Source organism: Sminthopsis crassicaudata, chromosome X (assembly GCF_048593235.1).
Source record: "Sminthopsis crassicaudata isolate SCR6 chromosome X, ASM4859323v1, whole genome shotgun sequence".
Classification (NCBI taxonomy): Eukaryota; Metazoa; Chordata; class Mammalia; order Dasyuromorphia; family Dasyuridae; genus Sminthopsis; species Sminthopsis crassicaudata.
Window position 1 is genome coordinate 9249797 of NC_133623.1, and position 27301 is coordinate 9277097.

The 27301-nt window shown below is 43.4% G+C and overlaps 1 protein-coding gene across 2 annotated transcripts; it reads left to right on the forward strand.

Moving 5' to 3' along the window:
- On the forward strand, positions 1-27203 carry SLC6A14 (solute carrier family 6 member 14). Of its 2 annotated transcripts, none has more exons than XM_074278217.1 (14): positions 1-199; positions 1174-1339; positions 5575-5706; positions 7388-7549; positions 8450-8588; positions 10684-10816; positions 13263-13403; positions 14978-15206; positions 18678-18803; positions 20868-20986; positions 21713-21812; positions 22115-22224; positions 25524-25691; positions 26589-27203. In XM_074278217.1, the coding sequence occupies exons 1-14, from the start codon at positions 158-160 to the stop codon at positions 26733-26735; spliced, it is 1914 nt and encodes a 637-aa protein (XP_074134318.1). In that variant the 5' UTR covers positions 1-157; the 3' UTR covers positions 26736-27203. The 2 variants fall into 2 exon arrangements, with proteins under 2 accessions (XP_074134318.1, XP_074134319.1); XM_074278218.1 differs by having other exon boundaries at positions 10-199; positions 5575-5730; positions 7370-7549.
- Positions 27204-27301: the final 98 nt, after the last annotated feature.

The window sequence follows — 27301 nt, forward strand, 5'->3', positions numbered from 1 at the left end:
GAGGAAGGTGCATCATCCTGCCAGGTAGGGACTGGGGAGCCGGCACCTGCCAAGGCGCTGCCCAGCCTAGCCCGGCCCCAGCCCGCCCAGCCCCGCCGCCGGCCTCTGAGGCCACGAGAGCCCAGAGAGGGACACGCTCCCGGGAAGCGAGCACAGCATGGACAAGTTCCGCTCCTTTTTACGTCGCGGGGGGAAAGAGGTAGGGGCCAGACGAGCGGCCCGGGGGCGCCCCGGAGCTCCATGCCAGAGCCAGCTCCTGGCTCGCGCCTCCTCCCCTCCCTCCCTCCCTCCCTCCCTGCCGCTTCTGCCTCGGTTTCCCCTCTCCACTCTGCTTTGCAGTGCCAGCCCCGGGCAGAGAGCCGCCCCTCTCCCCACGGGGACGGAGGCGTGGGGGCTTCTGGGACCGACGTGGACTCGGGATCGAAGATGGGGACCCGAGAGGGAGAGCGAAAGCCCCCGAAGTCCTACCCTCTTACTTGGGGGGGGGGGGGACGGGCGGCCGAGTGGCGGGCAGAGCCACAGAAGCGGCCGCTCGAAGCGCGGATGCCCGGGAGCATCTTGGAGCCGCCGCGGTGCGGCTCTCGCCTCCTCTCTGCCCCTTGCCCTGCCCCCTCCCCCTCCAGTGGGGGGCGGCGGGGAAGAGGGGGCCTCCAAGGCAGATGGCTGGTCTCTGGTCCCTGCCCTCCTTCTGCTCGCGCTCCTCTGGGCAGGGAAGGGAGAGGGGCTTTGCCTTCTCTACATCCCAGGGGAGCGGGGGGAGGGGGGAGCATTTTGGATCCTTGGCGGGGATCCCCTAGAGATCCCATCTCTCCGAGGTTTCCGGGAGCCTTCGGGTGGATTTTGCACTTTCCCCTCGGGGGAATTTGTCGTTGGATTCTCGCTCCCTCCCTATTTCCTTCTTTCTGGGGGAGGAATGGGGCTCGTCTCCTTTTCATCAAATGGCGATGGAGCTAAGGCAGGGGCAGGGTAAGCGGCCGAGCGGAGCCTGGCCGGGGGCCAGGGCCGGTGGCGAAGAGAGTTAAGCCATCTCTGCGGTCGCCCAAAGCCCCAGGGCCCAGCCCCCTCTGGGCTTCTCCGGGTCCCCCAGGCCCCGGCCTTGGGAGAGGAAGCCTGGTGGGCCACTCCCCCGCCGCCCCCCTGGTGACCCACGTTGCCTTTTCTCTCATCCCTCAGAAAGTGACTGCTTCCTCGGAGAATTTCCACGTGGGTGAAAACGATGAGAACCAGGAGCGTGGAAACTGGTCCCAGAAATCCGACTACCTTCTCTCCATGGTTGGCTACGCCGTGGGACTGGGAAATGTTTGGAGATTCCCTTATTTGACTTACCAGAATGGAGGAGGTATTGTTTTTCTCCCAATAGACTTGGAAAAGATCTGGCCAGAGCGTGATGGAGAACGTGGCTAGGAGTTGGAGGGGGGGGGGAGGCAGGGAAATGGGAGTCCCTGGAAAGCAGGTGCCCTACATGGCCTATGCAGTTCAACTGGCTGCCCAGTAGAATGAAGGAAACAGCCTGGGACTGGAGGTGGGAGAAGGTTTTCTGGGAAAGCTTCTGTACTTCCTGGATGAGCAGTGAGTGTGGAAAAGCTTCCTCGGTCCACGCCACCTGGAAATGCAGCTAAGAAGTCTATATCGGAGGAAGTGGCATTGAGTTACATTTTCCTAGAGGGAAAGGTAGAAGGAGGAGCCTCTGCCTGGGAAAATGCTCCGTTTGGGTCCCGGTAGCCTGTAGGAAGAAGAACACAAGATCATCCCTTTGCAAGTGAAAAACTGGGAAATCTGTGTTTCTTTGGAGCAAGCGAGGCCTGGAGCAGAAAGGGATCTGGGCCTCCCTTCCTTTGACACAGTGGGAAACTAAGGGCTCCCAGAGGTTAAGGGATGTGTCTGAGACCCTACAAATGGCAAGTGTCTGAATCAGGCTCTTCTCTGAGCTTAATTCAAGGCCAGGGTGTGGATTTCATTTTGGAAAGATGACATTATTTATAGCTTATAGGCCATTTAAGCAAAGTAGATTAGAAGGTGTGTGTGTGTGTGTGTGTATGTGGGGGGGGAAATCCTGATTTAACACACAAAGGGAAACAAGAAGACATTGCACAATCCCTCGGTACTGTCGAAACAACTTTTCACTTACACCCTATTTTATTTGCTTGCTAATTACAGGTTCCAATAAAAGTGCAGAGGTGACGTGCCCTTGTATTTCATAACTCCCGCCCAGTACCAATGAAACTGGGCCATTGTCATGTCTTTTGCTTACTACAATAGGATTTTGTGCTCGAGATCTTCCAGTGTCGTGCCCCCTTTTTCATTGGGTGAATAAGAAGGTTGCCTTCAGACAGGGAAGGGAGAGCCCCGGCGAGGAGCTAGGAGCGCATGCTTAGGTGCTGGTCCCAGAAGTCCCTCTTGCTGGCTTTAAGCTCATTCAGTCATGTGTGTGATTTGGCTTGAAGATGAGTCAGGAGCCGGGACTTTGGCTAGAATGGCTCATAGAGCAACTGTTTGGGATGATGGGGAGACACACTGGGCAATCTGCCAAGCCCTTCTGGTTGGGTGGGCGTGAGCCTTCGAGTGAGAATCTTCTTCCGGGATGGACCCCCAAAATGCTCTCCAGTTGTAGTCTTAATTTTAAGTCCTTCTAGCTAATTGAAACTAATGGCAAGAGTGGTTTTAAATCTCTAGGGAACAGTGTTTAGCACCCTGCAACAGGTGCTTTCCCCTTCTTTCTGACCAGGAAAGAAAACATATCTGGGCTTTGTGGATTCCAAAGTCAACTCTGACAGTTGGGGCTGCCAGAGAAAAGCTTCTCCATCAAGGTGAAGCAAGCCTAATTGGTCCCCAAGGTCTATATGGCTCTGAAATTGTGGAAACAGGATTATACCAGTGAATAACACATGAAGAAATCACGTAGTCTCTCAAATATCTCTCCCCTATCATAGATCTTTTTTGGGGGGCCAATTCACCAATCAGTGTTGCTCGCAACAGAGGGCAGCTAAAATAAGAAAAGGAGCTGAGACTCTAATATGGTAAACATCCAGAGGTCTGTAGCAGGACATTTAGTTAGGGTTGAAAAGTTATGGATGGCAGTTGAGATTCTTTGAATACTGTATGAGTGGAACAGTGCCTCTAGCCCAGAGAAGCCATTTTATCCTATACTTGAGCACTTGTGTTTAAGCAAAGTGGACTCATCACATCAGGAGTCAGAGATCAGGATTTTTGCCATTAGTCTAGTTAGGAGAAAAGAACAATTGTTGTTTGCGCTTCCTTAAAAAATCAATTTGATTTGATTTGATTTTTGATTTCTTTTCTACTTTCTATTAAGTACAAGTATTCCAACCTCAAAATAGAAATAAAGGACAAAACAGGACCCAATAAAAAGAGATTGAGACGAGCTTGCAGGTGTTCATGAACTGCCAGAGTTCTCCAGGTGTTAAGGGCATGGGCCCCAAAACAAAAGATGGCTCTATCTTCACGTTTGTTCCCGTGATTCCTTTTGAACTTCTTTTCTGGGTATTATTCGTTGTCGGGACTGTTCAGTCAGACAGATCAAGTTCAAATGTGTGCTGGTTTTTTTTTTTTTTATCTGATTTCTCAAGGCTCTGGCCCTTCTTAGATCTCCTCATCTCTCTTTAATTTTTTTCCTATTGACTTTTTATTATAGCACAACAACACACCGTCGCGTCCACACGGCACACATTGTTGAGCCATTCCCTAATTGGTGGACCCGGAGCTTGTTTTCAGGGTTATATATGGGGAGGGCTTTGCTGCTTTGACAAGTAGCGGGGCTCAGAACATTTGAGTGCAGACAACTTTTCATCACTTGTTAATCATCTCCAAAGGGTATAATCACAGTGGTGGGGCACTAGGCTACTGGGTCTAGCGGGCAAGCACTTCTGTAATTCTTACTGTGGAGATCTGTAAAGATTTCCAGCAGCAGTTTATTGGCCCACTCGCTCCTCCCAAAACCACGTCAGCACTGGCTCTCAGCGTTTCTCCCTTTGCCAATCTGATGGGCATAAGATGGAATCTCTGAGTTGATTTGAACATTTTTTTCACATGGTTGTTCAGAGGGTTTTTTTTTCTCTTTCAAAAACTACTTAGAGCCAGTAGATAGTCTTCCTTAGAAATTCCTTAAGCTAATTTTTCAAACTTGCCCTCATCATGGGGTTTAGAACACTCTACCTCGATTTGCTAGCATCCTCTCGAGGAATCAATGAAATGAGAAGGTAACGGTCGACCAAGTACTGGGCTGGGACAGGGAGTCAAGAAATCCTGTATTCAAATTTTCCCTCTGACTTTACACCGGACAATTCAGTGAAATTCAGTCAGAGAATAAGTGTCTAATGAGCACCTAGTCTGTGCCAGACACTGTGCTAAGTTCTGGGGCTAAAGAAAGTGGCAAAAGACAGTTGATTTGGCTCAAAGATGGGAATGATGATTCCTTTAGCACTTAAATTTTGTAATAATTCAAAATAGCTCTTTTCTTTCCCCCTCCCAACGTTGTGGCTTTGGATTGACACTACATATCCCATCATGCCATTGGTATGATGATTTGGATCACTCGTAGTGCTGCTTTCCACTCTATCATCCACCCTCTCCCATAGATCCCAAAGAACCAGTGACAAATAAGGCTGAGGTGAATGGCATTCTGAGGGTACATCACCTTCAAAGTGAATATAAGAAACCTTCAGGCTTTTCCTGTTACCTGATGGAAAAGTTGGAGTTTGGAGTTCCTTGACATATGTAAAGTTAAAGAGTAGTCCGCGTTCCATGTCAGTAGGGAAAAGGGTTGGGATGTGAAGAAATATATATTATTACAAAAGCCTCATCTTCACCTTTAGTTTCATTTCTTCCATCAATGTTTTTATAAGACTAATAAGCTGAAAAGTTGGTCAATTATCTTCAACCTACTGTCTGGTAAGGGGAGGCTAAGACTTCTTTTTGATCGCATCTTTTGCTAGGGAAAAAAAAATGAAACTTAATAGGGATAAATGTAAGTCTTAGACCTCAGCTCCCAAATCTACTTTCCAAGTACAGATCGAGGGCAGGGCCAGATAGGATCTTGTCTGAAAAAGACCTGGGGATTTTGGTAGACGGCAAGCTCCATATTAGCAGACCAAGGACAGTGGTGGGAAAGAGGAAGAAAGATGCTTTGATTACTCATAGGCAGGTGATTCTATCCCCAAGAAATCTAGAAGAGCCCATGATCATTTCTTTTATGATCAGGAAAAGACCTGAAGATCTTGTGCATATAGCAGGAGCATCCTAGCTACCCGGGGGAAAGAACTTTGTCACTCTTTACATCATAGATCCGTTTTTTTTCCCTTTTTTCCATTTCTAGGTACCATCCCTCCAATGGGAAGCATTGTTGACTGGCTGCTTGATGTCTCACTCAAACCAAAATCCCAATTCTGCATTAGCAATGCCTCCTCATAGAAGGAGGCTTTTAACAAACACCTGTCTTCTCTTTTAGAAATCAACCATCTCGTTCCAAAGGAAACTTGGCTTGGAAAAAAAAATCCATCTCCAGTGCTTCAGTGAGAGAAGGCAAATGTGATTTTGTTTTCTTTTCCCCTTTGAAAGGTGCCTTCCTCATCCCCTACGCGATAATGTTGGCACTGGCCGGCTTGCCTTTGTTCTTCCTGGAGTGCTCACTGGGACAGTTTGCCAGCTTGGGGCCAGTTTCGGTTTGGAGGGTTCTGCCGCTTTTTCAAGGTAGGTTTTAAAGTTACTTCTTTTGCCAGCCTCCTTCCTTCCCTCTCACACCCCTCTTCCAGCCTCTCCACTCCCCAGGCTTACAGCTTTCCAGCCTCTGGCTCTGGTGGGACTCCACAGGACTTCATGCTTTCCCCGGCACATCTGAGCCTACTGTTGCCATGTGGGCAGAAATTCCGGCTTCCTCTTCCTATCCCCTCCAACCTAGAGCCGTGGCAAGGCTGAAATTAGATAATTTATGCAAAAGCACCCTTGGAAAGCTATCAAGTGATCTATCAATTTAAGGTCACCTTATTGAAGGCTAGAGTTTCTCAGGCAGGGCTCAGGGTCAAACAACTATATAATATATTATAGCAACTATATAATAACCGTCATTAGTTGCCTTTTTCCTCTCTCCGGATTGCTCTGAGGCACAGGCCAGAACATAATGGTTTGGAGGATGAACGATGAAGCTGCCTTTAGCTTTTGCTAGCATCTCTTCCCATCTCTTTACCAATGCCTGATTCAAAAGAGCGTGGCGGCCTTGTGCTGCATGTATTGGATGGGCCCAAGAGAACAGGGCACCACTGTGCAATGGGGGCATTTCCTGGCTCCACGCTCCACTCAGAGCGTCCTCCTCTGAGGAGATCAGATATACTATGGCTATGGGATGGCTCCCAGAAAGTAATTGGAGTGCTCCGTGGAAAATACAATTTGAGAAAGATAAAGAAGCCAATAGCTCAATGCACGTTAGAAAAACTGCCACAAAACATGTATACAAGAATTGCACATGTTTACCATATACTGGATGACTTGCTCTCTAAGGGGAGAGGATGGGGTATAGGAGGAAGAAATTCTGGAACACAAGGTTTGGCAAGGGTGAACATTGAAAATTATCTTTGCATGTATTTTGAAAAGAAAAAAGAAAAGAAAAGAAGAACTGCCACAGAAAGAGCCATTGTGAACTTTTCCCCCTTGTTTGGGGGAAGCATCAAAACTAAAGAAATGTTAAATTTCTATTGCTTCTGATTTGCTCATTTTTTTGAAGGTAGTTTTTGAAATGGCACGTGGTAGATTTTAAGTGATTTTGAGTCTGATGTAACTCAAGTCCTTCGGGCAGAATGTTTTCTAAACCGTAAAATATTATATAAATGGGAGCCACAGCTATTAATTTCATTAGTAGGCTGCCCATGAAAGTAGATAATCATATACTGACATATCTGTGATCTTTGAATCCCTTCAGGTCATCCTGGTTCTACTAGCAATAAAAGCATAACATGCAAGATGGTTAGCCTGGATTGGGTGCCAGATTCAAGTCAGAAAGGCCCGGGTCCCTATTTTGCCTTTGACACCCAACATATGTCCACGGGCAAGTCCCTGAGCCTGTTTCCCAATTTATGAAATGGGGCAAATACTATTATTAGTACTTACCTCTCTGGGATTACTGTTAATGTCGAGAAAATGCTCTGTAAACTCGAAGGCATTACAGAAATGTTGCTTGTCGTTACTGTTATTTTTGGTCCAGGCCAAGAGCCTTTGATTAAACTAGCTTCCCCAACCTTTGTTTCAAACAGATCCCTTACTCTCTGGCTTGAATCAAAATGGGGATTGGGGGAGAGAAATGGCCTTCCTCATCAAATAAATCATTTCCCTACTTCCTTTGCTTTGTGCTCATTGTGACCAGTTTCCCTCTCTCTTCTAGGTGTGGGAATCACCATGATCTTGATCTCAATATTTGTAACCATCTATTACAACGTTATCATTGCCTACAGTCTCTACTATTTATTTGCTTCATTTCAAAGAGTCCTGCCCTGGTCTGAATGCTTCCACTGGGCAGATAAGAACTGCAGCAGAACACCCATAGGTAAAGTATCCTCTTGGCCACGCTTGGGCTGGGAAGACTTATGCTGTCCTGTAGCAGTTGATCAGAAGAATCCCGAAGGCCTAAATCCTTTCTTCATCAATTAAGGAGGAACGATTTTATTTGGTTTGGTTTTTGGTGAGAGTTAGTGAAATCTGAGTAAGACAAAGGACCTGAGCGAGAACACGGGCTGTGGCGGCAGTGTGTCTAACTCTGGGTATTGCCGGTGTGAGTGAGTAAAGCCCAGGCTGACCATTGGGAGGTCTCCCTTAACAGCCATGGAGAAAGACGAAAGGAAGATGGGAGAAAGGGAGTAGAGTGAGAAGAGGAAAAGAGAAAGGGAAAGAGTGGAATAAGGGTAGGAAGAGGAAGAGAAGCAGGAAAAAAAGTGATAGAGAGGAGAGCCAGAGGAAATCCTTCAGTGCTGTCACTGCTTGAAACAAAGTAATTCCGGAGAGAGCTCAGGACTTTGTGAACATTTCAGGGAATACAGTTGCAAGCAGAGGCCCCATGTCTACCTTGGGAACTCCCTTATGCTGTGCTGCTCATAACAGATGGTAGCTAAATCTCAGTCAAAGGAAGCAAAGTATCGTGTTGTTGCCATTTCAGCTTTGTTCTAACAAGACTTGCTCCTGCGAATCTTGTACCCCTTGTCTTCTCTCCAGGGTAAGAGAGGAAACTTATGGGGCTGATTTTGATTTTCATTCCACTGGGAATACACTGGTTTTTTTCTGCTCAGAAGTGAGCAGTTGGCATGTAAATGTCAGAAACATGAAACCCAAACACACACACACACACACACACACACACACACACACACACACACACACACACACACACACGAATTCAAGAAAACCATCGGCCCTTTCCCCGAGCTGACCACGGGTATCTTTTTCTCCTTAGTAACTTACTGTAACGTGATTTCGAACATGGGGGATACTGTCCAAATGAACTATTCGTGGGTACTTGAGAACAATCTGACCTGCATCAACGGCACTCAGGTGGAGCAGCCAGGGCAGCTTCCCAGCGAGCAGTATTGGGAGTAAGTATCCCAGATATTCTGGTGCTGAACAAGTGGCCGGCAGAACACTAGCGAGCCCAGACCAAACAGAGTCTCCTCTCCTTCTCATCTTGCTCTTGTCAGAAGTTAAAGACATGAAATCAGAGCGGTTTTCATCCCCATTAGCTGTTTAAGGACAAAAGCTGCTTTCATGCTTGCCTTTGTCCAGCACACAAAAGCCTTCTAATAAGTGTTTGTTGAGTTGAGATGACTGGAGCTGATCTTACTCCCCACACAGCCTGGGAGCCAGATTTCCAGTCGGGGGACTATGCTTTCCCCCCTCCATGCTGCTGAAAGTTAGATGAGCTGAGAACACATGGACTCACTCCTTCTGCGGTAAAATAAAGGAATCCGAACACAGAGTTAGAATAATCTGTTAAACTAGGAAGCTCTAGTTGGGTCACAGGATTCACCCCTCCCCACCCCCAGGGGAGATTTCCCATCTTCCTCCCTTCTCCAGAAGTGGTCCCCTTGATATCTAAGGTCCCCTGATCCCACGACCTAGCATTTCTAGGATATCTAGGATCCCAGAAGCTAGGATTTTTATCTCCCTACCAAGGCAGGGCCCTCACATCCCGAAGTTTGAGATCCCCCTCCCCTTCTCCCTTCTCTTGCTTTAATGGCGCTTGCCCGAGCCGGGGATTGCTCCTTATGGCTCTGGCCAAGCCCAAGTATTCCCTTCCCTAAGTAAGCAGCCATCTGCAAAGTTGGATTCTCATCGCTTCATTCTTTCCACAAACATCGATTTCAAAGTTGGTTGTGTGTTTAACAGTGCACATACTGAGTTATTTCTCTAGCTAGAAGGTGCTTGAGTGGTGGAAAGGTCAGGAGAGATGGAGAAAGGCTCTCTGCTACATGGTCTGTGAAGGCCCTCCACAATATATCTGGTAAACTGTTGTCCTGGCCCGTGTGCGAATGCTGTCATGGGGAGCAAGGAGAAGTAGAAAATGGGCTGGTTTGGGAATCGAAGCTCTCCTCTGGTACTACCTCATTGATCTTGGGCAAGTGAGTCATTCATCTTTGGTCTTCATTTTCCTCCTTTGGGAATGATCGCCAAACTACCTTCCAGCTTGAAGATCTAGAACCCTTTGACTTCCAGTGATGGAGCACTTGCCGTTTACCCAGATGACCCAGTCTTAGCTTTGATTGCGAGGAGACTGAAATCTGCATTTCTGCCATTTCTATCATATGGCTCTGAACTTGGCTTTTTTAAAGTCACCCCGGATACTTCATACCCTGTCTATGTTACAATTCCAAGGCTTAAAGCTCTATTCTCCCAGACTTGAGCCTCTTGAAGTGTCTTCAATCCTTTCTTAACCACCTCACTACCCTGGTCACCCTCCCGAGAGATTAGGAACAGACTCGGGAAGTGATCCTGCCAAGGAGACACCTCCTGTTCCAGGCACCTGGGTCACAGCGGGGGGCCGTGTTTGTGTACAAACTTTAGAACGCTGGGATCAGGTGAACTCTCCAAATGGGATGAAATCAGAAACATGAAATAAAATTCAAATGGGCTCTCCTTCTTTTGTAACTTGGGAAACTATGGCCGAAATCGAACAATACCCCCGCTCCAGAGAGTACGGTTTTGAGTATGTTTCCGCAATGTTAGCTGAAGGATTTTGTTCAATTCCTCTCTCTCCTGAGGTTCTAAGCTGTGCTCAATCAACGCTGGGTTTGATTCTGGTAGACAATGAACTGCTTTTGTCACTGGAAAAAAGGGTTACTTACTGACTTCCATGAGCCTCCCGGGATGCAGATGGATTAATCCAGATAATAGCTAATAATATCCAATTGCATTCACTAGATCCCAGGCATTGTGCTAAGGGCTTTCCGATGACCATTTTATTTGATCCTCCCAATAACCCTGGGAGGGAGGCAGGTGCTGTTTTACAGATGAGCAAACTACAAGAGAGAGCTTAAGTGACTTCCCCAGGCAAGTTCAGTATCCGGAGCCAGATTTGAACTTGGGTTTTCCTGATTCCAGGCCTGGTGCTCTGGTACTTCCCCAAAGCTTTTCTGTGGATAAAAGACTACCCAAGTAGGCTCCATGCTCATAAATGGACTTTTGTGTTTTCAGCAAAGTGACACTCAAGCGTTCCAATAGCATGGATGAGACTGGTGAGATTGTGTGGTACCTGGCACTCTGCCTTCTTCTGGCCTGGCTTATAGTAGGAGCAGCTCTGTTTAAAGGAATCAAATCTTCAGGAAAGGTAATATGAATGAATGAATGAATGAGAAAACATTTGTGAAATGCTTACCATATAGCAAGCTCTGTAATGAATGCTGGGAATGAAACTACTAAAGCAAAGCAGTTCTCATGGGGAGGAGCTTCCTGCCCAGTGGGGGGCAGGGGGAAAGCCACGTAGCCAGGACAATGGTGGGCAGGGAACATCCCGGCAGCTGTTGACTGGGCTGCTTTGCCAGTTTCGTAGCAACTTCATTTCATGTACGTCTAGATATACTGTAGAGTCATTTAAATATGAGAAAAAAAAAAAAAAAAAAAAAAAAACAAAAACACTGTTTACCTTTAATCCTTTAACTGGAAAATCCAGCCCTGGATGACTGAGTTCACAAAGTTGCTCAGCAATGAAGAGTAAAACTTTGCCATAAGGAGAGGCTCTGACTGTCTTATCTGCAGGCCCAGTGTGAAGCCGGGACCCTGTGATTAAGCGTCTTAGAGTCTTAGGACTGAGAAATCGGGCACTGGCCCACGGCCAAGAGACTTCTATGTGATAACGGAGTAGGCCTTTCCCCTGGGCCTCGGCAGGCTCAGTGACAGGACTGGCAGTCAGTGGTCCAAGCCAGGTCTGTGAGTGCCCTGTGGTGCTGCTCCACTCAGGGCTTCCCAGGCTCCAACTTGAAATCCCTTTGCCCCTCCTGGCCCCTCTGAAGAGTCTGTGGAATGTTTTCCATGCCTGCTTCTGGGATCAGTCCCATAATTCCTGAATCCATCTCTGGAAGGCCTTTGCAAAGAAGAATTGGGAAGCTTTCTAAGATGACAGCTCTGAAGCCTCCCTTTCTCCACCAGAGCAAAAAAGACTCTTGCTCTAAGAGATCACACTACATTTTCCTTGAACTCCACCCACTGGCACCTAAGGTTTCCTAAAGCAAGGTGATTACCACAGGTCTTCTTCCTCATAGAAGCTCACACCATTTGGGGCAGCAAATGGGATTCCACCTTGGGTCTGTCTACACTTTGGAGTTATACATGTTAGAGTAGAGCAAGTTAGGCCGAGGTCCGGCCAAGGAACATGCCTGCTTCATGCTCTCAGAAACATTTTGGCAGTGCCCACATAGCGAGCGGCAACTTCACGGTATTGACTTTGCCACTGAACATTTGGAAAACTCAGTACCTCATTTCCTTGTGCTGCCAAAGCTGAGAACATCCTGCCTCACCTGAATTTGGAGAGCCCTTCAGTGATTCTGAAGCCATCTCTGGGAGTATTTTCTAAAAAAAAAAAAAAAAAAAAAAAGGCCACATGGGCTAGCAATGGATAGAGCAGTGGCTCTGAAGTCAGGAGGACAGGAGGACCTGAGTTCAAACCTAGCCTCAGACACTTAACGCTTCCCTAGCTGTGTGACCCTGGGCAAGTCACTTAACCCCATTGCCTCAACAACAACAAAAAAGTTAATTAGAAATTTTAAAAGCCCACATTTATAAAAGATCCCAGTCAGAGTGACTTCCTGTTCACCCAAGTCTCACACTGGATTGCTGACTGTTGGACACACATTAGCAGTAGGGGTCCAATAGGCATTTTGGATTGTTTGTAGAGTACAAGAGGATACATTTGGAAGAACGTTTACTTTCTAGTTGGGAGCTAAGTGCTAAAAATAGAGCTAGGGATGGGGACTAGTTCTATGACTTCATTTGGGATAGGGAACTTCCAGGGAAAGCAGTTCCTTCTACCAGTGAAAGTTGGCAAGTTCTTTGCAACTCAAAGAGCTACTTAGACTAATACAAAGTGAAATGACTTGCTTGGGGTCACAATAGTTCAGAAGCAGAATTTGAACCTGGCTCCAAAGCTGACTCTACCTTCCATTCCATGCTGTTTTTCATAAATGGCACCCTACGGCATATACGGACCGGGAAAGGCAGACTTAATTTAGTTTTCCCAGAAGAACATATTTATACAAGCCTTAGATATTTCTTGGTAAGATTATTATGGCTGCCAGGCTTACAACTCCCAACAGAACTCAGGGAATGTTCTCAGAAGATGCTTTTGTTTGTTTGGTTTTTTAAATGGCTCCTTAGAGAGAAGCCCCAAAGGGGAATTAATCAACACAGAAACCAATAGGATCTCTGGGTCTCTTGGAAGATTTCTCTGTTGCTCTGATCTTACTGATTTCTCTTTGTCCTGGGTAGCCATTTTTCTTTAAGTGTAATCCAAGACCTTTGTTGTGGTTGTTATTTGATAGTTCTCGATTATTCTTTGTGTCCCCCATTTGGGGTTTTCTTGGCAGAGATCCTGGGGTGGTTTTTCATCTCTTTCTCCAGGTGAGGTGACAGTTGAAGAAACTGAGTCAGCAAAATGAAGTGACTTGTCCAGGGTCACATGTTAAGTAGCATCTTTGAACTCAGGTCTGGTGCGCTATCCACTGCAATGTCACCAGAGCTGATGATGACCACCATTCCTGATCTTTTTTTTTTCTTGGCAGGTGGTCTATTTCACTGCCTTGTTCCCCTATGTTGTCTTGTTCATCCTGTTGGTGCGAGGTGCAACGCTCGAGGGTGCCTTCAAAGGAATTTCCTACTACATTGGGCAGCAGTCGAATTTCACCAAACTGAAAGAAGCAGAGGTAAGAGCCAATCAAGCTTTCAAGTCGATCGGGTGAGATGATCGACCTGGTAAACCTTACGCAGTGCAAAGAAGCCTGGGTTCGAATTCAGAGAGAGTGGATTCATGAGAAATTAAGGCTCAAATATACTATGGGACTTGCCTAAAGTCAGGGAGTAAGCATGAGAGACAAGAACTGAATGTATGACCTTACAGACCAACATAAAGGGTAGCCATCCTCATGCTCATCAGGACCACCATCATCATTTACAATTGTCTCAGTAACACCACATAGAAAGATGAGAGCCACCTTTTAATAGGGTCATGTGACACCTCTAGTGTAGACTAAGAGCTAGGTGACTTTCCAAATGTTTCTGTGAAACTAGAATGCTTCTTTCAACCATGTGCTTCTCTCTTGAAATACATAATAGTGATCTCTCTGAAAATGAAATCCCCCTCCCCGACTTTTAACAACAAACTTTTTTAAAATTAATTTTTAATTTTTATTCATTCATTCATTTATTTGTTTGTTTGTTTCGCTGAGGCTATTGGGGTTAAGCGACTTGCCAGGATCAACAAACTTTAAAAATAACTAAATATAATAGCTCACAAAAAAAAGCTAGAGTTTAGTTTACAAAGTATTTTATATCCATCATCTTAGTTTATGCTCGCAATGACCTTGTAAGGGTAGGGTCATTTTTATCACCGGGGGCTATACCAGGAAAGGAGAGATAGCATCAAAGGCCAGATTGCACAAGGGCCCAGTGTTTAGTGTGTATGTGTCAAGAACCCCTTTATTCCTGGTCTCCAGCTTCCCCTACCTGGTTCCTTTTTCTTGTCTATCTCCATCTTTCCAATACGGGCAGGCAATGACAAGGAAGATACATTCTTTCCTTCTCTTAAAGCCTTAGCTAAAAATTGTGACAGGATGAAAAGAAATAGCAGGCTGTATTCTGAGGGATGCTAATTCCACTCAAACCCTGGAAATTAGAAATAAATAGAAATAGCCATTATCAGTTGCGGGGAGGGAAGAAATGGCAAGCTCAAATGAGATGAATAAATATTTGTGGAATTAAATTGTGATGCTCTCCCTCACAGGGGTCAGCCCTCAAACATCCCCCTTAACCACTTCCCTCCCCCCGCACCTCCCCCCTTGCCGATATTCTTGATACTGGTTTTTGTTAGGGGCAGAATTCTATCCCAAAGGCAAACCTTAAGGATAAGGTGGGAGTAGGGTTGGTCTGAAATTCCTACCTTTCCATTAAGAAGCAAGGTTATTATTTTCTCCCGAAGGGCATTATTAAAATGCAAACATCTTACCTGGGAGGGGATACCAACCACATTAACTATTAACACACATTAACATGGCCTAATTTCTGAATTTAGTTCTACCACCCTGAGGGTCTGGATCACGTGAAAGGTCAAATGTGTTAATGGAGTGAGAAGGGGTTGGAAGTCTGGCTGATAGGCTACTGCCCAGGGAGGGGCAGGAGGTACTGGCCAGTGGGAAGACCCCAGGTACCTTTATGATAGACTTACTGCATGAAAGGAGCCATACTTAAGGGTCCCATTTCATTCAATTTCTTTTCTTTGTAGGTCTGGAAAGATGCTGCTACCCAGATATTCTATTCCCTCTCTGTGGCCTGGGGAGGCTTGGTTGCTCTCTCCTCCTACAATAAGTTTAATAACAACTGCTACTCTGACGCCATTGTGGTTTGTCTGACAAATTGCTTGACCAGTATATTTGCTGGCTTTGCTATTTTTTCCATATTGGGACATATGGCTCACATATCTGGAAAAGAGGTCTCTCAGGTTGTAAAATCAGGTAGGAAATCATCTGTTTTCGCAACTACAGATTAATTCGGTGCTTATTCCATGATTTCTCTATGTAGCTTTGGGAAACATAGAAAGATTTGCTTTGAATACTGAGCACTTGGGGTGATTCTGGGCTCTCAAGGCTTCTGTCTTTAGAACATAAGCTTTGGCAACTCGTATCAGGCTAGAAAGAATGGCTCTGGGTATAGTCCCGACAACAGGCTGCATCTGGCATCGGGAGCCCAACCAAGAGGTGTACGGTCAGCAGCTTGGCCACGAGGTGATGCTTTATTTGGCAGATGGTGCCCTGCGAACGGACGCAACTAAGAATGGCCCTTAATACCCCTTTGGCTGTCCCGTTTTGCTCATGTAGTGAAGGCAATGGAGAAGCTGAGAAGGGCCAGAGAATGCTAAGTTTAAGTTCCGAGGTGGTTCTTCTAAATGAGACCTTTGTCCAGTAGCCAGTGACTTTATAACAGATCAAGGGACTGAATGATTTTTGTGTCGAATTTTTGTTCTAAATAATAATAATAATTAGCATTCACAAACTGCTGCTTATAAATGAAGTGAGCAGATAAAAGGAAGTTGCAGCTGAATGAAAAGTTGCCTTCCACTGATGTTTTCCTCAAAGAAGAAGACAAAAGATTCCAAGCTACCATTTTCAAGCACCCAAGTCAATGTAGACTGTTATTTCGTGAGATGCTTTGCCATGCGTGTACCTGAGCAGTACTCAGGTTGAATGTGAGAAAGCGGATGGCCATGGGAGAAAATGACATCTCATGAGCCCAAATCCATTGCAGAGGATGAAAAAGTAGAAATGGTCCATGAGGAACTCCAGCAGGTCCTACAAACTATGTCAATCCATTCCTTGGTACCCAAGGACTCTGGGGCTAAGGTGGCCAAAGAGGAGGATGGCCAGGCTGGGAGAGAAAATATAGTTTGACATCGAGAAATGAGAGCATTCCCAAACGTAGAGACTTCTCAGAAGTTCTAGGCCTATAATCTTCAAGAGTCCATAGGTGCCAGATACGGCAAATAGTCTACTGAAACGAACAAGCGACTGGATTTGGCGATGGATGCCAATCAGGTGACATTTCAGAATCAGATCACTGACTTTTATTCAGAAGGTCAAAATCAGTACCAAATTGGAAAGAAGCTGAAAAGGGAGATGGGTTTGTACGCAGTTGCAGCATCTCTAGCCTGACTAGTTTCATTCAATAAGCTATCAGCTATCAACTTTTTTTTTCTTTCCTGTGGAGGCAATTGGGGTTAAGTGACTTGCCCAGGGTCACACAGCTAGGAAGTGTGAAGTGTCTGAGATCAAATTTGAACTCGGGTCCTCCTGACTTCAGGGCTGGTACTCTATGCACTGTACCACCTAGCTGCCCCCATCAGCTGTTGACTCTTAAAAAATCAGAAATGTTCCAAAGTAAAAGGCCTGTTTAGATCACCATTTCTTCAATAGGTTTGACAATGCAGAACAGTCACAATAACAATAAAATCTAAGGAGCCTCCACACTGCCTTAGCAAGTAAACACTCACTCTTCTTGCCAAGTAGGACATGGAAGCCAAGGGTAACTCTGGAGGCTCATTTGCAAAACAAAAGAGAAGGAGGCAGAAGATTCTGAATCACTTGCCTTATATAAGAGGGAAGGGGAATTAAAAATTAGTCTGCCCAGAATTTGGCAAATGATCCAGATAAAATCCCATCTTCCAGAGAACACTTCTACATGAAGTTGGATGTGAAGTAGAACAAATCTAATTCCATATTCATAGACCCCCTGTCTCGAATAGTCATTATTGAGGATGGGAGTAGAATTGCAGCATTCCTTATACCTGAGGTAATATCTGAAGAAGTATCCAAGTTGGAGTGATCCAATAAATGCTCTCTTCTACATTTGTAGTCTTATTTTAGCTTCGAAAACACCTCCAGGCCATAGGACTGGAAGTTAAAATCGCCTTCTTTGAATATGCTTTGAAAGCTGGAAATCCCAGGTTACAAAATAGATTAATCAGGAATGATCATTTGCCTTGTTGAAGGATTTAGGAACGGGCTCAGTTCCCAGGTTCCTTTACTCATTTGACAGAGCAGGAGAGAGGAACTAAGACTATCCCACTGTAGAGATGGAGTGGACCTTAGAAAGGTCTAGCAGCCATGGCAGCTAGGTAGTGTGGCAGATAGGGTGCCGACCCTGGAGTCAGGAGGACCTGAGTTGGAATCTGCCTTAGATATTTATTAGCTGAGTGACTCTTGGCAAGTCACTTCACCCTGATTGGCTCAGTTTCTTCATCTGTAAAATGAGTTAGAGGAGGAAAATGGCAGTGTCATTGCCAAAAAAAAAAAAACAACAACAACAAAAAACAAAAAGACAAAACCCCAAACGAGAGCAGGACTAACTGATTAAACAAGAAAAGCAGCTGTGGTTTATAGTGCAAAGGGAGCTGAGTTTGAAATTAAGAGTACTGGCTCTGTCCCTTAAATTTTCTGGGGCTTCACGATGCTCTAAACTCTGTGATTCCTTTTCAATAAATGAGTTTGTTTCATAGATTAGGAAACTGAGGTCCAGGGAAAGAGATGATCATAATGAGGATGATAGCAATAACTACAGTGTTACAAAGACCTGTTATTCTAGTTCCTATGTTGCAATCGAGGAAGCTAAATTTCAGGGCGATTATGTGATTTGCCAAAAACGGTACAACTCCTAAGTCTAAAAAAACTGCCCAAAGTCACTGAGCTTTGGCAAGGTGGCAACCTGAGACTAGATCCTGGAGCACCTGACTCCAGAGCTGTGGAAGGTGGAAAGAACTTAAAAGTCTTAGAAGCTTGATGCTTATAATTTGCATGATCCTGAGCAAATCTGTTCAACTGATCCAACAATTAACATTGATTAAACACCTATTGTGTGCTAAGCAGTGTGCTAAGCACTAGGGATACAAGAAGAGGGAAAAACAAACAAACAAAAAAACCAGTCCCCTGCCCTGAAAGGGCTTACTTTCTATTGGAGGTTGAGGAGACAACATACAAGCATTTTACAGACTACAGGGCCTCTGAGGTCCCTTTCAAATCTAAATCTATTCTTTTTTGATTCCTGGCAACTGAAGATCAAATCAGAAGTGAAGATAAATTATCTCTGAATCTGTAGTGCACCATTAAAGTGAAAATGGAATTTAGTTTATAAGATTTTCCTTTACTTACAATTTTGCCGAAGTCCCCTGCTGTGCAGAGAGACATTGTGGACCTCCACACCTAAGATGGCTCAAGGAAGAAAGAATATTTCCATTTTTACATCATGGAATAAATTAATCAATTTTTAATGTCACTGTTGATAAAGAATACATATAGCCAAGGAATATTATAACCAAATTATCTAGTATCACATTTAGAAAAATAAGGAAGTGAATATAAGTTTTAAATTTGGTATTTGTGCTTTTATTTTGTTTTTAATCGAGATAACCTGAATTATCCTAATTTTTTTCCTAGGTTTTGATTTAGCATTCATTGCCTATCCGGAAGCTCTAGCACAGCTGCCAGTTGCCCCATTTTGGTCTATATTATTTTTCTTCATGCTTTTGACTTTGGGTCTTGACTCTCAGTTTGCTTCAATAGGTAAGTAATTTGGGGGGGGTAATATTTCAAAAGAAAGTTTCTCATAGCTGAGGCTGTTTTTATTTCAAAACAGTCTCTTTTAGACTGTCTTCTGCTGCTCCACACTAGTCTTCCTAAAAACACAACTTTTATTATGCCTGTCCAGTCCTTTGTTCAAAACCCTTCAATGGCTCTCTGATGCCTATAAGAGAAAGCCCAGATTCTAGGGTCTGTTTTCTTCGACCTTGCATCAATCAACCACCTGATCCTACTTCGATTTCTATTGCTTCCCAGCATGCATCTTTATTCAGTACTTTGACTTTCCCATTCATTTGATTTTAAAGTTATTAGGATCTTTTGTTTTTATATGACTTACTTTCCCAGCATGCATCTTTACTCAGTACTTTGACTTTCCCATTCATTCATTTGATTTTAAAGTTATTAGGATCTTTTGTTTTTATATGACTTACTTTCCCAGCATGCACCTTTACTCAGTACTTTGACTTTCCCATTCATTCATTTGATTTTAAAGTTATTAGGATCTTTTGTTTTTATATGACTTACTTGCATTGCAAAGATATCACTCCCTTTTGTAATAAAGAAAGAAAGGAAGAAAAAACCTAATTTAGCAAAACTAAGTCATGTGTCAAATCAGTCTGGCAGTATGTGTGACATAACATGCCCTTGGTCTTCACCTTTGCAACAAAAGGAAGGGGATGCCTTTTCACAGCTTTTTTCCAAGTCTGAGCTTCTTGGAAGTAAGCTCTGACAGGGCAGAAATACTGTCTTTGTAAACTTTGCTTCTCCCAAAAGGTGAGTCACAGTGCTTTTATTGCAGCTAGAGCTCAATAATGTCTCAATAAATGTCTGACCACAATAATGTTAAAGAATAATTTTAAGGCAGCTAGATAGCACAGTGAGTGAATAGAGCACTGGCCCTGAAGTCAGAAGGACCTGAGTTCAAATCTGGCCTCAGGCACTTACCACTTCCTAGCTGAGTGACCTTGGACAAGTCACTTAACCTCAATTGCTTCAGCAAAAAAAAAAAGAAAATAATATTCTTATAATATAATATTTTATAATATATATATGTATATATATATACATAATATCCAAATAGAGGCAGGCCACACATGCATACATACAAACTGTTATATGAAATATCATTATGACTGACAATTGCATTAGAGAATTCTGAGCCAAAATATTGAGAGGAAGTGTGTATAATCTGAACCACACTGCTAAGTAATTATCCCCTATTTTGGTTTGTTTGCTCTTGGCTCATGGATACTAGTATCATTGCTCCCGACTAGATTGGAACATCACATTGGGGAAAGGAATCCTGTCTTCCATCAAACATGACACTTGGGGTCACAGTATCAGTAAAGAAACACTTAGGATGGCCCTCCATTATACAGAAGGAAGACCCTTGAAGAGGTTAAGGTTTTCCTCTGAAACAGAGACAAATCTGACTTCAGTCCTTTTAATACTCACTTTCAACACCCATGAGTGCCTCCGTTTGGCTCTATGGGGCTAATGGCAGAAGGTATGGTGGACTTGGTCTATGGCCAAGGAAGGAAGGTTTCTGGGGGCTAATCGGAACAAGAAGACCACATAATTGGAGGGAAGAGAAAGAGGGGCCGAGCTCCATTTACATTCTAGTAAAGAAAAAGGGGAACTTTTATTCTGAGATGTTTTATTTTTTGGCAACCGACCCCCCAGGTTTTCATTTTGTACCCCTATTCTAGTTTTTGTGGTTACTTAGCAGAATATGAGGCGGCAAGGGAGAAATTGGAGATAGCCTTCCTATCTCTTCTTCAGGGCCTACAGAACAGGGAATTCCTGGCCAGAAGCTCTGAGTAGTGATGGCCGAAAGGAAGGCCAGCTGGCCAATTCCTAGGGATTGCAAGAGGGGATAAGGGGCCCAAGACCAAGAAGCATCCCTAGAGATTTCATTGGTCCTGTGCCCCAAAGCCATATAGATATTTGATAACTACTTGGGGGGAGATTCACTGCATTTGAACTCCAACAACCATAACTAGACCTTACTAAATTGACGTTTAAATTATCGTTTTTCCTCTACAGAAACAATAACAACCACCATTCAAGATTTATTTCCCCAAGTGATGAAGAAATTGAGAGCTCCCATAACTTTGGGATGCTGCTTGCTTTTGTTTTTACTAGGTCTGGTCTGTGTAACTCAGGTAGAACAATTTATTTTTTTCATAGCAATTATGTTTTACATTTCTTCAGAAACAAATGGTTCAAATAAACAAGCCCGGGAATTATGATAAACTATAGGACTTGAGCAAATGTATGCATGCATTCGATCTCTGTTGGATGATGATGGTGATGTGATATAATTGCAAAGATACCGAGAACATGGTTCAAATCCCACTTCTGTCGCTATCCTTTGTGATGTTGGGCAAGTCATTGGATCTGTCTAGGCCCTGATTTCTTTCTCTCTCATTCTTGGTGACCTCCAAGTTCCCTTCCAACTCAAGATCTTTTATCACAGAACTTTGAGTGTTCGGTCGGGTCCTGCTTTCCACAATACGGCAGCTTATAGTGCCTCTGGGGTTTTCTTGGCCATTTCTCTCTCCAGGACCATGCCCAAATAGCTATATCTTAAAGAACTACCTGGCAATTTCTAAAAGATCCACTCTGGGTGCCCCCTTCTTCTTATTGAGAGATTCAGGGAAGAGTGAGAGTAGCCTATTGGGTTCCATGATGCTTTGCTACTTCATCAGAGGCACCTTGTACTCACATGGGAAAACCTTCCCTTTTCACATTTCTTGGGTGGAATGGAATGCTATAGAACCTATTTAAATGCAATGAGTAAATGGCCTTCTGAAAACCTTACAAAACTGTATTACGCAATTCTGTTTGCTCTCATGTAGCTCGAAATGATCTCTGGTTTTCTTGGCTAGGCTGGAATCTACTGGGTTAATCTCATTGACCATTTCTGTGCTGGATGGGGCATTTTGATCGCAGCCATACTAGAAATCATCGGGATCATATGGATTTATGGTAAGCCATCGGTGAACCTGATGCCCAAAGCATTATCGGAAAGGCTATCCCCATGATGCTTCATTTCTATGGCTTCCTTTTTTTTTTTTTTTTTTTTTTTTTATCACTTTTCACTACTGTGTTTTGGAATCAATTTGAGTTACCCACTCTATGAAGTAGACATACTTTGAGATGTGTGCATCCCTGCTGCTGTAAAAGACTAAAATAATTCCGGCCTGCCAATAGAACTGGAGACCGAGTTCCTGTTGGAGGCACGTGGAACTTCTGGCTACAACCCGTTCTCTGTTGGATTTTTCCATTAGGTGGGAACAGATTCATAGAGGACATAGAAATGATGATTGGAGCAAAGAGGTGGATATTCTGGCTGTGGTGGAGAGCCTGCTGGTTTTTCATTACTCCTCTTCTTTTGATGGTAAGTAATAGACTGAAACAGATATGGGAGCAAAAAACATATACATATATTTGGCATTTCGGTAATTTCTTTACAAATAATCAGACAAGAGGGTACAAATACAAACCAATAAGAAACAACACGTTCATTTATTTTCATGTATAGCTACTTTTGGGGGCGGCGAAGGGGAGGGACAATCACGATGAAGGGACTTGCCCAGGGTCACGCAGTCATTATCTAGGTCTGGATTTGAATTCAGCTTTTCTTGACTCCAGAGCCAGTGCTCTATTCACTACACTGACAAGCTGCTCCATTGCTTTTCTTGTGATGATACGTGTAGTAGTCCCCTGAAGAGCTGACGATTTCCTTCACAGGAGGTGGGCTAGATGACCCCTCAACCAATTGAACTAATATTGATTAAGCCTCTCTACTTTGTCCCTATGAGCATCTAGGTTTAGGTGCCATGGGAAAACAGAACAATGGACTCATTGTCCTTGTATCGAAAGAGTTTTAAAACTATACACTCCTAAGACATTAAGAACAATTCAGGTATCGACAAGGTGTGAGTGACAGCTGGGCTGGACACAGGAACCTTAGATTTGGAGATGGACAACATTCAATGCTATCTATATGATGCTGAGCTAAGTGATCAAAATGTAAAGATGTAAAATTTCATCTTTATCGCCCTTCCAGCTAGAATCCTCTGATTCTAACCAGGTTATCTTGGCCAAGTCATTTCCCCTTTCTGGTCCACAGTTTCTTTCTCTGTAAAATCCGGGAGGAAAAAGTTGGATTTTAGGGAGCTAAAACTATCTTACGGTGGATGTTCATTGCTGAGCGACTAGGAGAAAAAGTGTCTGAATTCGGAAAGAAGATCTCTATGACAATATCAGTCCACTTTGCTAGGAGGATTAGTTAGCTTGAAGGTATACAGTGATTTTCTTGGATATAGAAAAATGGAAATAGGGTGAGCCTCATTTTCCACTAGTATAGCTTCTAGCTAGGTAACATTTGAGATTTGGGATGGGAATTGTTGAGTCTTCTTACGAACTGAATTTGTATTTTAGTAGTTTGAGTCATTCCCAAGGAAAATGGACTTGAATCCAGGAGGCACCGTGACACTATATCGCAAAGAGTGCTGGACTCGGAATCAGAATAGACTGGGTTCAGATTCTATCTCCAACCCTGGTTGTGTGAGTCTAGCCAAGTTGCTTAACCCTTATGAACCTCTGCTTTATAAATAGGGGGATTAAAAATAACTCACCCCCATAAGGTGGTTGTTAAGATCAAATGTGATAATGGCTATAAAGCTTTGTGCCCACCTTAAAGGACCATAAACATGGCAGCTATTATCCGATTTCATTGAAGAACCCCTGAAAAAGCCTTTTTGGTTCCTTTGATCACTCTGGCAGCATTCTGCATTAAGTCAGCCCAGTTGCTGTCAACACATGCATTTTACAACCACGCTGTGGACCTTTCATTTGAGCTGTTTTTGTAGCTACCCGGACTTTATGAGAAGCCACAGTCTGGTTCCTAGAAAGCTTGACACCCAGTTGCAACTCTGAAAAATGTCCCAAAACCAGGCAAATGTCCATCGGGAAAGAGATCTACTGTGGAACCAAATTAATTGGGAAATGTAATTGTTCCATGATTAAATAGCTAAGAGGGCCCATTATATATAATTGTTTGCCAGCTACTTTGGCTTGGCAGAGTGAGAGCCATCCTTGAAATAAAGAAGACCCGGTCGATTCTTGTTATTCTTCTGACACAGGCAATTATCTATGGCTCCAAGTTGCCCGTAAGTTACTGATCTCCTTAGGCAGAGAGAGTACTCCATGCTGGGAGTGCCATACGTGGATGGAATCACAGGCCCAGCCCCTGAAAATAAATGATTGCATGTCGCAGGAAACTTATGATCATTCCTACCTTTGTTAGTTGTATCCAACTATATGAGCCTTTACATTTAAAATTAAATAAGTATGTTTTGTGAGGCTTCGGAAAACACTTTGGTTTCTCATGGAAGAGCACCTGCTCCAGGGTCATGGCCAGATAGGTATCCTGCATAGGGAAAAAATGAATGGACTTTCAATGATTTTACCGGCAAAGTTGCATTGAGTTCCAAAAGCATACTTGTAGAGCTCAAGTTCACTCCATAGAGATGCGATGTTTAGTGGGGGGTCCACGTACTAGATTCTGTCAAAAGAAAATAGATGAGGTGAACAAGCATACAACTCAGATGTTACCATTCATGACACATTTTGAAATACCTAGTTTGAATTACCTTTTAATTTTGAAGAACCTTCATTCATTTTGATGCTCTTTGGATGCAGCCTTATCGGGAGTTTCCTTTTCAGGCTTTAGTTTTCTCTAGGGAAACATACACCCGAATCTCATTTCTTCCTCCCACCCCCATTGCAAGAGGTTTGGTCTCCAGCAGTGGCCACTGGAGTTTGCCCCATGTGTGTTCCATATCTTACTCTCTCACCGTGGAATTATTTGGGTTTATATATCCCAGAACTCCCCAAAATTAAAAAAAAATGTCATATAAGCCTTTCCCCCAGCCCATTGCTATAATATCCATTTTGAATCTAACTTTACCTTTTTTTTTTTTTTTTTTTTTTTTTTGAGAGGCAGTTGGGGTAAAATGACTTATCTAAGGTTACACAGCTAGTAAGTGTCAAGTGTCAGAGTCATATTTGAATTTAGTCCTCTTGACTCCAGACCCATTGTATTATCCATTGTGCCACCTGGCTCCCCCAACTTTACTTTGAAACACTTATACTGGGGGCAGCTAGGTGGCTCAGTGGATAGAGCGCCAGCCTTGAAGTTAGGAGGACCTGAGTTCAAATCTGGTCTCAGACACTTAACACTTCCTAGCTGTGTGACCCTGGGCAAGTCACTTAACCCCAGCCTAAAAAAAAAAAAGAAAGAAAAGAAAAGAAACACTTATACTGGCCAGTATTGTATTTATTGAAAATCATACAGCATACCTATCTACTTAGAGATATGGAGAACTTGTCCAAATGGTTATTTTTGGAAATCAATAATAAAAACATTCCTTTGGTTTTGGTTGCATACTATTTTTATCTTCTGTCTTGGAAATTGTTTGTTTGGTTTTTTTTAAAGTACCACCAGCAACTTCTTAAAATGTCCAACTAATTTCCTAGACTTCTTTTAAATTTAAACGGCTGGGCTTTTTTAGTTGAATTTTATTGAATTGTATTTTTAAAATCCCAAGTGGATGTTTTAGTGGTGATGTCACCTGGGCAGAACACTGATCCTGAAATTAACTTTTGATTTCCTCAATTTCATCCTAACAGACCATTTTCATCTGGTCCCTCGTGACGTTTCAGGAACCGGAGTATGCTAAAATCCCATACCCTACTTGGGCACTTGCACTAGGCTGGTGCATGATAATTTTCTGCATCATTTGGATCCCTATTATAGCAATAGTGAAAATAGCGAAAGCCAAAGGCAGCTTCATCCAGGTGAGTTCCAGGATTGGGTAGGGAGGGGGCAAGCATTCATTTATAAGGTGACGATAATAAAATAAGCTCAATCATCCCCCAGTCAGTCAACAAATGCTTATTAAGTGCTTAAGGGTTAGGCACTCTGCTAAGCACTGGCGATACAAGGCAAGGCAAAACACAATCATTGCCCTCAAGAAACTCAGTCTAATGGGAGAACCAACGTGCAAAAAGCTATGTATTGCCAAGTTATAGATGGTTAAGTGGAGGTAGTCACCAAGGAAAAGTACTAAAATTAGCAGAAGGAGAACAGCCTTATGCCCGCATGTCCAGGGACACTCCCCATGCACAGGTCAACTGCTTGTGTCCTACGGGAGATGAAAACAAACTTCCATCTTTCCACTCAATATACTATAACTGGAATCATCTTGCTCTCTTTGTCCCCTTGCAAAAATGTAAAGAGACTATGCTTGGTTAGACTGGACTTCTCGTGATCACTCTCGATGTGAGCAGATCCCCTAGAAATACCATCATCCAGGTCCTCACCTCTAGGGTTGGGCCTGGACCAGAGAGATCAGTGGGAATCTGAGGGGGATGCGTGAGATGAAGAGTGGTTAGCATTCCTTTCCTCATCGTCCCTTGGCACCAGGCACTGGAACATTATTCTGCTTTATGAAATAATTTACATAATCAGATTTTCTACTTCAGTTAAGATAATTTCATTAACAGTAATTAAATTAAAATATAATTTCATTCTCAGTGGAATATGCATTATCAATAATAAGGATAATCATTTTTCGTGCAGAAAATAAGATTTCTGTCTAATCATTTGTGAATTTGTACATTCTGTTCTCATTTACCATTCGATCCCGCGACACTTAACTTTCTCACGCCAAACTTTTGTTTTTCACCTTTTAGCGTTTTAAAAGTTGCTGCAGACCAGCTTCCAACTGGGGTCCCTACTTAGAGCGGCATCGTGGTGAGAGATACAGTGGTATGGTGGACCCCAAAAAAGAGCATGACCATGAAATACCAACTGTCAGTGGCAATACAAAACCAGAATAAGATCCATTTGGAATGTAAATCGAAGGTGATATTTTTTTTTAGAATGGAGAGAAAATGAAAAGCCATAGTATTTATTTATATGCTCATCGAGTAAAAACATGTATATACCACATGTATAATTTAGTTATGACACTTTCTTGCCATGTAAGCAGGAGTTGAACATAATGGAACGAATCTGCAGATTTAGCATCTAGCTGAATTTCCATCAGGATATTTCTCTGCATCTGTCTCACCTCATTCACATACCTGTCTACATAGCACAATGATTTTTTTTTTTTGTAATAAATTATTCTTGTAATGCTTTTCTAATAATTGAATTTTATTTTTGATTCAGTTCTTTAGCTAGCAAAAGGCTGTCTTTTCTATTGCAATGTTTTTGAATCACGTGTTTATATTTTCTTAGTGCAGTGGATGATTTTGAATAAAATGAGAAAATTAACTAGGATAATAAAAGCACGATAGAAACAAGTTTCTCTCAGAAATTATGTACGTCTAGGGATAAAATGAAACGAGATAATGGAAATATAACATGTAAGTTTAAAATAATACTTTCAAGCATTGGCTAT

What these genes read in the sequence shown, in the direction of transcription:
- SLC6A14 (XM_074278217.1), top strand. Translation starts at nt 158, where the DNA reads ATGGACAAGTTCCGCTCCTTTTTACGTCGCGGGGGGAAAGAG. An exon ending in GGTTCTGCCGCTTTTTCAAG is followed by an intron (nt 5,707 to 7,387) that starts GTAGGTTTTAAA and finishes TCTCTCTTCTAG; the next exon opens with GTGTGGGAATCACCATGATC. An exon ending in TTACTCCTCTTCTTTTGATG is followed by an intron (nt 22,225 to 25,523) that starts GTAAGTAATAGA and finishes TCATCCTAACAG; the next exon opens with ACCATTTTCATCTGGTCCCT.